Raw genomic sequence first — 12,024 nt, 5'->3', positions numbered from 1 at the left:
AAAAAATAGAAGAAATGGCTGACAAATGAAGCTGTATAGTGTATCACTATATGGAGCTACATTATGAACATATATATAGTAGTCTAGTAGATTTGTTGTCTCGGTGTGGTTTTGTTGTGGTATCTTTTTTTTCTCTTTCTTTTCTATCTCTTTTAAACCTCGGGGTGGGCGTTAGGAAGACCTCATGTAAGTAGGATTACAGGCTCAGACACAAATAGGAATATGAAACCACACTGGGAGATGCAATTGAAGACTTGATAAATCTTTAAGGGGCAATAGTGCAGAAAAGGTAGCAACTGTCAAAGTATAGATATAAGTTATAACACCAAGTGGTCCAGATTGTTGAGCCAACTTCTCATGTTATAGTTGTCCTAAAATCTTGTGGAAGGGGATACTGTTCAAATTTCTTTGGAGACCATTATGTTATCTCCCTTTGTAGTACAAAATTTACTTGTCCTCTGCAGATTGGTTGAGGTTCTCTTTTACTGAACTTGTTTATGAACTAGCATAGTGGTATACTGGTATCTGTTTTATCGCTATCCTTTACCTGAGTCTCCGTGTCTCTCTCAACTTGCTTGAAGGTTTAGTTGCTTAGCAAGATGCTGTTGCATTTTGTTCCTGGACAAACTGCTCTGATTATGCTCACCCTAAATTCTCTAGCTTCCACTCTTAAGTACATATCATTTGAAGTAATTTTATTGCTTCCTTATTGCAGCAGCCCATGTTAATCCAAAACTTGTGTCTGGCGTAATTTGTGAAAACTTGCAAAACATGTGAATTGCAAATCATGATCTTGGTACTTAGTCTTTGATTCTTGATGCTGAGTTTTGAGTCTTTTGACCTTGATTCTTGATCTTACTTCTCAAGCCTATTGTTGTCTCCTTGTCTACTTGCTACATTTTTGCAGCCTTTTCCCCTGAAACCTAGATAGAACCACATCTTATTCAAGAATTCAGATCCAATCAATCTTGAGTAGAACCACCCCCACCCCCCCTCCCTGAATCGAATTTAATGTTTGCTGCTCTTGTATTCAAAAAATGTCTTCATGCTTTTGTGCTATCTTGCCTTTTGTGATAAACTTCTTGTTCTCGTGTCTTGGATTCTCTATTGTAAAATTTGATAAATGAAACACACTTTTATTTGTACTACAGGACAAAGCAGCAGAAATTACATGCGAAATGGATTTATCAGGATTGTCTCCTTACTGGTTTGATGTTGCTCGAGGCAATGCAATTCTGAATAATATAAAAATGCACTCTCTATTCCTTCTGACTGGGCCAAATGGTGGTGGGAAATCCAGTATACTTCGATCAGTTTGTGCTGCTGCCTTACTTGGAATATGTGGGCTTATGGTGCCAGCTGAATCAGCTGTCATTCCTCATTTTGATTCTGTTATGTTGCATATCAAAGCTTATGACAGTCCTGCTGATGGGAAAAGCTCATTCCAGGTGTGAAACAGATGCTTGAGATTTTATGCTTTTGTTGGATATTTGTTTTTGTTTTTACTCTGATATTTGTTCACTGGTTTTCTTTAAAATGAATCAATTCCTTCACACTGAATTGTGGTTTAATGGTTTGTTTGTTTTATATTTCGACCACTGCCTTCATTCCAATTTGCTAACATAGAGGATATCCACCAAGTTTGTTACTTTCACAATCAAGTTTGTATGGAAATGGTCATATCATTTAGCATTGTTCCTTCTATAGTTTGTCAGTTTTGGACCATGGATATTATTTTCCACATTTCTTGGGGATCTCTTTTTTTGTATATATTATTGATTAGTGGGTCATTCCAATTATGGTTCTTATGTTGTTCTGTGATAGTTCAGGAATATGACTTCTTTTGCTTAGTGCTCTGATTTGTTTCTGATATTTATTGCATCACTTCACCACTGTGAGTTGGCCATGTCTGTTGTGCATGGCTTTTCCTATCTTTCATCATGCTCCACTGTTCATAGGTCGATGGATTACATGTTATGTAGTGCTGCAGATATTTACTCAGTGCTCGGTCATGCACCGTTTACGCATGTCAAACAGCTGCACCTTTCTAACAGAGGACTCCAATTCACTTCCTAATTCCTATCTGTTTTACTATTTTGAACAAAATAAATCCTACTGACATCTTTTGACTCATTAATACCATCTCAGGTCGAAATGTCCGAGATACGTTCTCTGGTCACTCGAGCTAGCTCGAGGAGTCTTATTCTCGTTGATGAGATATGTAGAGGCACAGAAACTGCCAAAGGAACTTGTATAGCTGGCAGCATAGTTGAGATGCTCGATCACATTGGCTGCCTTGGTATCATATCAACCCACTTACATGGCATTTTTGATTTGCCTTTAGTGACGAGAAATACTGTCCACAAGGCAATGGGAACAGAGGTTATAGATGGGTGTGTTGTACCAACATGGAAATTAATAGATGGGGTCTGTAGAGAAAGCTTAGCCTTTCAAACTGCTTTGAACGAAGGTATTCCCAAAACAATAATTACAAGAGCTGAAGAGCTGTATGTTGCAATGAATGCAGATAATGTACTCCCAATGTCAACTACAAGTGCGAAGCATCTTCTTCCCAAATCTCATGTAAATAGCTTTGGTGAATTGTTTGATTCACGGCAACATGGCTTAGACCTTCCATCTAGCACCTTGGAGATACTGCAGAAGGAAGTTGAGAGTGCTGTTACTATAATCTGCCAGAAGAAACTGATAGAACTTTACAATAAGAAAAGCATCTCAGAACTTACCGAGGTGGTGTGTGTTGCTGTTGGAGCAAGGGAACAGCCTCCACCATCGACAATAGGTGCCTCCAGCATTTATGTTCTCTTTAGACCTGATCAGAAATTGTACGTGGGACAGGTAATTTCTTGTGCTAGAATTTATTAGAATATACTTTTTCTAGTGCTTTAAAAGGGGCACGATTTTGAAAGTTTTGAATTGCAGACGGATGACTTGGTGGGCCGACTTCATGCTCATCGATCAAAGGCAGGCATGCAGGAAGCAGTGTTCATATACATTGTAGTGCCAGGGAAGAGCATAGCATGCCAACTGGAGACTCTCCTTATTAACCAACTTCCTTTAAAGGGCTTTAGACTCATAAATAAGGCTGATGGTAAGCATCGAAATTTCGGCTCAGCTGGACTTTCTATGGAAGCTCTTGCACTGCAGTGATGAACCAAATTCGTTTTTCCAACTCAATCATATTTCATTATGACGAGCAAGCATCACCTCTTGTTTCGATTGTTACATCCTAGAAGCAGTAGGTATTCTCACTCGAAAGATGGTGCTGGCACCAATTTTGTCTCTTAGGTATTAGCTCGAGTTTTGCAAATAGTAGAGGCATGCACATTGTTGCTTTCTATGAAAGTAGAGGATACTCATGCTTGATGTAAATGTGTAATTACCACTACAAAGTTAATTTACTGCAATAGCCATAGCCATAACATTGGTGGCGGTGAAATTTGCAGCAGTTGGGAAACAATTTATAGTATATTTCTCACACAGATGCCTACAAGGGGAATCAGGCCAACATTCGTGTCGATGCTTATTCATTATGCATTTCACTGTCTGAAATTAGTGATCTGTTTAGTGTTCTTAATCTGATCTTAGTTCAGATGTTTAGTGGTAAATACAGAGTGTTGCAGGTGTTGTGGCGTAATGAACGAAGATTCCAATCTCTGCTGGGTTCTAGCTATAAATGTCAACTATGTCCATGACCTGTTGGGCCTGTCATGGGCCACAATCTTGTGTTATCAAATTGTTCCTTTTCATATTTGTTATATACTCACCGTAATGCTTTTCCTTTTCTATAACCGTGATCATTTTGTACTATTTATCACATCGACGCAATTACTCACCTGAGATGCTCCATTCTGGAAGGCGATTGATAAGGATTTGATACAAAATCTAAGCACCAGAACATGGGATTAGCAGTAGCGTGAGTTAATCAACGGCTTATAGGTAGCAGAAGCTTTCGTTGCCAACCAATTCGATGATGTGACCCTTGAGCTAATACTGTGTTCCATGATGGCTACGTTCACGTGATGAGGGAAGAAGAAAAAAAAAATAGACTGGAAATTTTCGTCTAACACCACACATTTTAAGTCATCTTCTTCAAAGCGATTTTGTTGTAGTAACTTTCAATTTCCACTAGTTGCATATCTTTTCCGTAATTGAGAGAAATTTGTAGATAGGTTAAGCGTAATGCCATTATATTGGATGGCATAAAAAGAAAATTGTTATATTTCATATGGTTAAAATGGCTCATTAAATCCGAGTTTGATTTTTAATTTAATTGAATTCATTTCTCTCTTAAAAAAAAAAGAGAAAAAAAAGAATATCCAATCTCATTCCAACCTACTTAGCTCAATGCCATTGATTCCAGCAACCAAACAGCTAGAACATTTACAAGATGGACAGGGAGCGATTTATTAGCAGCAATTAGGGTTTGTACCACAAAATTTCTTAAATGCAGCCAAAATTATTCTATTATAGGGTGCAATATGCCAAATTCTTAAAACAATTTAATAATAAAAAAAAATTAAAAACAAAAAAATACAAAGATTATAGTTGACGTGGGGTTGATAGAATGAAAGTGATGTAGGTCATCGGTAGGCCATGTGCACATGGGATGAGCTAATGGCGTTTGTTGCTATGTGGGGTCAACGTGTTGGCATAACACGTACTACTATTAAACTACCCTAAAGAGACAAATGACTACATCCCCACCTTTCGTCCGTCGGATCATCTGCACTCCTGACAGCAGGAATCTCCTACAAATCCATCTTCACCAAAGTTACCTTCACTCCATCAAACTTCCTCCAATCTTGGTCTTGGCTGCCCCTCCCCTCCTCCCAAAACCTACTTATATTTCATTCTTCTATTGCATTGAACGGAAGGAGGTGCTCTTAGAATTCCAAAAGGTAGATGGCATCTACCATTCCCCACAAATGTTATCTTGGTTTCTTCTCCCCCCTTGCCCAATAATCCTCTCTGAGATTCTTCCTTTCTTTGTTTGGGTGCAAACTTGTTTCATTAATTAAGCTAAGTAATGGGTTAGAGCAAATATTCCCTGCAAGACTCAAGAATATCATATTCGATCTTCTTGGTCTTTTGTATTATTTGGGAAGCTTTGCCAAAAGCTTCCAATGAAGTTGTTGGTTAAACAAAGAGGTGCAAGAAAGGTGTGCTATGAATACTTGGAAATGCTTAGTTTGTACATTAGGTATATGTTTAAGTAGCATTGTTTTCTTTTCCACTTTTATATCACTGGTCAACTATCTTTTTATTTGGAGCTACATGAATTTTGTAAGAAAAGTCTTTGATTGATGCCAAAAGATCATATACTAGTAGATAATTATACTTAGATCCTCTAAACTATTGTCTATTTTTATAGCGAGCTCTTTATTTATTTTTCTGATGTATACTTTAACTCTCTCAATTATTAATCTCTCACTCGTCTGTCTGTCGATCAAAAATATGAAATGATCAATTTATCTAAATTTCTATTTCTTTCATTTAAATAAAAGTAAAATGGTCTTCAAAGTGTGTAATTATTTTAAGAGAAATGTGCACTCCAGTTAAACCGGTGATGTTGGGGTTCCAATTTGGGTACTCTTATACAACATAAGTTTTAACAATCTGAGTACTTTCTATTAGTCTTAGAGCATTAAAATTGAAAAGGGATTAGAGGAGTGAGATATCCTGGATACTAGTAGTTTTTATCCCAATTTAGTTTTGTGTATTTGATTGAAAAATTTTGGATAAGTATAAGATAAAAATATGAAATAAGATGGTATTTGACTGGGTAGTTGGGATTAGAAATGAAAATAATCAAATTGATCTTATTGACTTTTTCATAGTATAAGTTAAATAGACATTTATTATTTCTTTTTTATTATAGAAAGATAAGAAATACTTAAATATAATTTATAATTTTATGTTCCAGTAACTATATTATCATATCATAATTATTTTTAGAATTTCTAGCTAAAAGTAATTTACATAATATAGATACTATCATAAATTAATATTTCATATCAAAACATATATATTCACTACAAATATATTTTAATATATTATATTAAAGTTTCACTACAATTCGTAATATATTCTAATATATTATAGTCATATCAGATGCATATTACAAATTCAGTAATTTTGCTTTTGGACAAATTAGTAATTTACATTTGTTTAGATATAGGGGTGGGATATCCAAAAACTGGGATAAATATATTCCAATAAACTCACTTTATCCTGTTTTTTAATCCCAGCTCTCTAATACTTATTTGGGAAGATTTTTTGAAATAAAGTAGGGTTTTATCTTGACAAGATTTTTTGAAAATAGTGGGGGTTTATCCAGGATAAACTCCCCTTATTCTACTTCTCCAAACGGCGCTGTAATAAAAAAAAATATATTAAAAGGATAACTAACATAAGTTATTTTACATCATTGAGGAGGTAAATAGACCATGAAATATAATAGGGAATCTATATATAAATAAACAGTAGTTTAAGAGTTCTAGGTGTAATTATCTGAGACTAATATTCAATACTAAAAAGTTTAAGAAACTTTTGCAACATCTAGTACGGAGAAAGAGAGAAACTAACATAGTAGCTTCGCAATGAGGCTTTGGTTCACAATACAAAAAAAACATCAAAAGTGCAGTTTCTTTTACATCTATTTACTAAGGATGCCTTGTTCAAGAACATAAAGCCTCTCTTCCTTGGTTATTGTGTATGTAGTAGAAGTCATAAGACTGTAAACATTAGTTCCTCAGTGGTTATAAATGTTGCAAAAGTAATGGAATTCAAGGGAAGTTTGACTGAGTCTACTCAGGCCCACAGGGAAAGATCTGTTCCTTACTACTGAAGCCCTGGAGATGCTATTTGCAGTCACTAAAGCTCCGGAGCATAATTTAGACTCTTTGAATTTGACTCTATTACCCTAATCAATATTATCAACCGCACTATTATGACCTCGTGGAAATATAAGCATTAATGCGGGAATATCCACAACCTTTCTGTCACCTTTTCTAATATCTTGTTTGCTCGTTGACTTAGGGTTAGCAATCTTTACCGAAGCTCTAAAACTCCCGAGCATAATTTAGACTCTGATATCGTTGAATTTTACTCTACTATCCTAATCAACATGATCAACTGTAATGAGTAAATATCGACAACCTTTCTCTAATACCTTGTTTGCTCGCTGCCTTAGGGCTAGCAATTAGGTTGCTGATTGGTAGGCTAAGTTAGGGTAAATTCAGGATTTCGCTTCTTTTTGGATCTTATTTGCCCCTGCTGGTCTCCAATAGATCTTGCTTAGGGATCCATTACTAGATAGCTGATTTAGTAGCTTTGCACCCTCTTTTTTTTGGTGATTAATGAATTTTCATTTTATATGTAAAAGAAAAAGAATGTAAATCAATTCCTTATTCCTGAAGAGGATTCAAAGCTGTACATCAATCATTCTTCCAAAGCAAAAATCATTACAAATATTGGTTAGCTAATAGAATTCCATAATTATGAAAAGAACATGGATTTGAAGCTGTACATCAATCATTTTTCATTTTTAATCTGTTTAATTATTAATATAACATATGGATTTGAATTAAATAATGTGAGTGATTTATATTTTGATAATCCTAAACAGTATAAAACAGATGATCTCTTACTCTGATATCATACAAATCCAAATATGAATAACAAATGGATACCAAGATTTAATTTCTTACCGGACTTGTTGTTATATATTTTGATTTATAAAAATTTTCATATCGAATTCGTCTTCATAACTTTCGCGACAAATCTAAATTTATATCGAAAATAAAAACTCGAATACGAATACGAAAACTTATTCTCGAACTCATTTACCACCCTCATCCTGCATCACATCGGTTTCATCTCTGAATCAGAGGAAGCAATCATCAATTCAATAATTTCTTTCTTCTTCTTATCTTTTGAGACAAATAATAATGAGAACACGTTTGTTTTGTACAGCTTGCAGGATATACACTTGAGCTCTTGTTTGAATCCCTTCGCTGGATATGCCTACCGACAAATCCCAAGCAGTGTGATTCTCTGACCCCCCCCTTCCCCATTTGGAGGTTCCTCCTGGTCCCTTTTCATGGCCTTGTGGGTTTCTCTCTTTCTTTTCCATTGGATTCTTCTTCCCCTTCTTCCTCTTCAGATGGACCCCCAAGCCTCCCAACTATAGGTTCTAATTCCCAAATGGTACAAATGGCAAACCACCTAAAGGTGCCCTTGGAGTAAACTACAATTCTTTCTCTCTCTTTTTTTAGAGTTAATTATGTTTAGAGTAATTATTGTTTGTTTTCACGTAGAAACCTCCTCTTGTTTGTTTTGATCCTTTTTAACCACTATGTAAAGCCTCTTACGTATCTCTTTCTTTAAAATATATGACGGAAGTCAAAAGTTATTTTGATTTAGGGGTACATTTAATTTCGTAACAACATAGAGAGTCATGCATCTTTACTTAAGTTCATATATCAATTTATTGGATCTTGACTTTGACTTCAGGGTCAATATCGAATGTGTTGTGAGAGTTACGCATAGATAAGTCTCGATAATTTCACTTTCGTGTATAGTTTGGCTTCCTTATAATATTGGCATGACCAAGATATTAAATCAATGCATCGGTTGATAATTTATGATAGCCAGTGACTTAGTTTTACGTTGTTTCCAAGAACAAACGCATGCACACAAAACTTCAAGTTGAAAGAAAAAAATTTAAGCAGTAGAACGATTCATGATTAACTTTTTAGTAGAACATTAAGGTATTAGAGCTAACGAATTTTTAACACAAACCCTCTACTTATCTATATTAGATAATATTATAAATTAAATAAAATATTATGCCCACAACACAAATAAAATATGAAAAATACAACCACATGAATTATCAAAAGATAGGAAGAGCTAAGATATCTAACCTACGACATATAGATAAGTCAAACGTAATTAAGGTGGCAATTTAGGCCGGGGAAGAGGGAGAAGGTTGGAGCCATCAGAGTAGAGAGTTATTAGGAGACTAGTGAAGAAACAAGTAGAGGGATAAGAGAATAGTGAGAGATTGGAGATAGATCGAGTTCTACCGGGGAACACAACTTACCTTGAGAAAGAAAAAGAGTCGAAGAAAGAAAAAAATGACGAGAGAAAGGCGGGGAGGAGAATTGTGAAGAAAACTACGGTGGAGGAAAAATCCCTTCTCTCCTGTAGCACTAGATTAAGATAGAAGAGCATTACGCTTGCAGTGAGGAAGACCCTCTATAAAAAGAGAAGAAAGAAGTGACCGAACTCTAGTAGAACTAGGGCCGACGCCAAGAAAAGAAATTCTTAGATTGCTTCTATTTTAACTACTTAAAACTTAAGCTACTCCTTATTTTGGACTCGGACTCTAATAGAGTTTTTTGTAAGTATAGTAGCTAATCTATAAAATCTTTTAATTTTTTATATATAAAAAGAAACTTACGCTACTAGGAAACAATAACTCCTATCATTTAAACTCTAATAATCTTAGTTGTTCTCAATCTAAAGAATCAAATATTTCTTGTTACGACCCAAAATAGGAATCATGACCGGCATACGTATAGATGACAAGATAAATAAATAAAATAAGAATGTGCTTTATTAAAATTTTATTACTAAATGCAATTAAAATAAAAACAATGTTAATGTTTTTTAGTCTCTAAAATAAAATAAAGTAAAATAAAATATTCTAATCTAAAGCACAAAATCTAAAAGAGCGGAAGGGTGAATAGGTGAATCCTAAGTGGAGGTGGAATCCGGGTATATCACGCTCAGTCGCCCCGCTGTCTATTACCTGAAATAAATAAACAAATACAAAAAAAGCAATAGAAATCGTGAGCCAACAACTATAGCTCAGTGAGTGGAATCCACTTGAACCAAATAAATTTTAAAACATATTAATGCTGAATAAATTAAACTAAAAGCAACAATATCCATCATAATATGCAATAGGCATGCTCTCTACATAGTAACAATGATAACAATAGAGAAATGTCACAACTTGTAACCTTGCACGTTTTCAACATATTAACATTTTTTTGATATTTATACTGTCATATGTCTCAATGGGTCTAAACCCTGTGGATCCACATCAACTAGAAGTCACCTCGAGATGACGCTCGGGACTTTTCTTCATAGCTGATCCGGTTAGGGTCATCAGAGGGTATCACCCTGTGATCAACACACTCTGTCTTTTCCTCTAACCGTTGAGAGAAGTTAGAGTCACCTAGGAAATTTTCTCATACTTCCTAGGACTGTTCCCTAACCCCGCCAGAGTCACCTAAGAAAGTCACCGCAATGATCTAATTTAGGACTTTCCCCTGGACTTCTAGATAGACTTGAGTCACCACGGAAAAATCGCAAACGATTTATACCGGAATCGTTCTCTAAGTCGTATCAATACTAGTCTTATTTTTCTTTTCACAATTTTTCAATATTTGCACGAAGTATGGTGATGCACCGAATATAATAATTAAATGCACACAGAAATAAAACAATTAAATTTTCGCACGTACGAGATGAAATAAATAGATTTGCACACAGAAATTGTAACAATTTAATTTTTACATATAAGGGTGAAATAAATAATTTGCACACAGAAAATTTACATGGTCCGACAAAAATACGAAATACAATAAAATAAATATGTGAGTGAATCCACTCACCTGAGTCTAGGCAAGACAACCAAAATCTCAAATCTCTAGCCCACGAACTAAAAATCACCATCGGGGAGGAGTGTGGTGGGTCCAATTTCCTCCGGCGACGCTCCGGTTGGCCGATTCCACGACGACGACTCCGACGGTAAGGAAAAAGCGACAGAAGGGAGGAAGGAAAGAGAGAAGAGGGCTGGGGGGTTATCAGTATTAAGCAGAGAGAGAGAAAAAGAGATTAGGGTTTAATTTATAGTTTAGATGAGGATCAAATCTAATCCGATTCGGATTAGATGAAATCCCTTCTTTTCCGCTGCGCACCGGAGAGGGAGAGGGGAGGGGCTGCACGTGCAGAGCACGTGCACCCTCCTCTCTCAACCCAAATTTTTTTTTTTTTTCTGGTCCTAACACTTCTAATAAAAAATTTCTCAATTAAATTATGAATGCAATGACAAAAGAAGTATAAATGTTAACATGAATCATAGCACGACGTGCGAATTCTAGGGGGAGGAAAACTTCGTTCTGGACATTTAAAGAGATTTAACGATAATATAATTTTATATTTTGAATCATCAACTCTCATATCAACCTCCACACCATTTGATACATTAATATTTCTCTATCCCTAACTTCTAGTGCAGTTTATAGTATCACTAACCTTCCACTTCCCATAACCTTCCAATCCTTCACCATTTAAAACATCAATATCCGAGAGACAAATGGAACATGAATGTCTGTACCTGACTAAGATAGTCCAGGAAAGAGACAAATGGATTCACAAGGCTAATTACTACCTCTAAAAAAAGAGAGTAATATTTCACTATTTTAAGAAAATTTGTGAAAAAAAAAGAACCCACAATTGAAGAGAAGTTTTGGTTTCAATCATGCATTGGGGGGTTTTTTTTTATTTGAAATAAAGTTTAATTGTGATCCTAAATTAAGTTAACGAAGTATAATTATTAAACTTGAATCGTCGATCAAATAGTCGACGGTCTAGATTAAAATAAAATAAGTAAAAATGATTTGATAAATAGAGTTTGGAAATTGAGACTCGCCATCTTTCTTTCCTAATTTTAATTTTTTTCACCAAATCTCCTGTCGCATTATTTTAATTTGCACGATAATTTTATGATAACGATTTAGATACTAACTGCAGTGATTTGCTGTAGGTTAGTTACTAAGTGCTGAAAGAATAATTCGCTTAAATGTAAGGTTCTTTTTGGAAATTTCCCTTGCAAATAATTTTGTACACTTTACTACAAAAGCGTACAATTTTCTTCAAACTGGGCGTGATTTTATCACTTTCCTGTTTCCATTTCATTCACCATTC

The 12,024-nt window shown here is 35.1% G+C and overlaps 1 protein-coding gene across 3 annotated transcripts in view; it reads left to right on the top strand.

Annotated features, from left to right (window-relative positions):
• Window positions 1-3,526, top strand: part of LOC140784421 (DNA mismatch repair protein MSH1, mitochondrial) — a 52,320-nt gene extending 48,794 nt beyond the window's left edge. For all 3 annotated transcript variants that reach the window (XM_073131824.1, XM_073131823.1, XM_073131825.1), the window contains exons 20-22: window positions 1,152-1,448; window positions 2,149-2,856; window positions 2,941-3,526. In XM_073131824.1, the coding sequence (XP_072987925.1) occupies window positions 1,152-1,448; window positions 2,149-2,856; window positions 2,941-3,168 (1,233 nt within the window). In that variant the 3' untranslated portion in view covers window positions 3,169-3,526. The remainder of the gene's footprint in view (window positions 1-1,151; window positions 1,449-2,148; window positions 2,857-2,940) is intronic.
• Window positions 3,527-12,024: the final 8,498 nt, after the last annotated feature.

Source organism: Typha latifolia, chromosome 3 (assembly GCF_019914945.1).
Source record: "Typha latifolia isolate L0001 chromosome 3, TyphaL0001v2, whole genome shotgun sequence".
NCBI lineage: Eukaryota > Viridiplantae > Streptophyta > Magnoliopsida > Poales > Typhaceae > Typha > Typha latifolia.
This window is presented reverse-complemented; position numbering and strand designations above follow the sequence as displayed.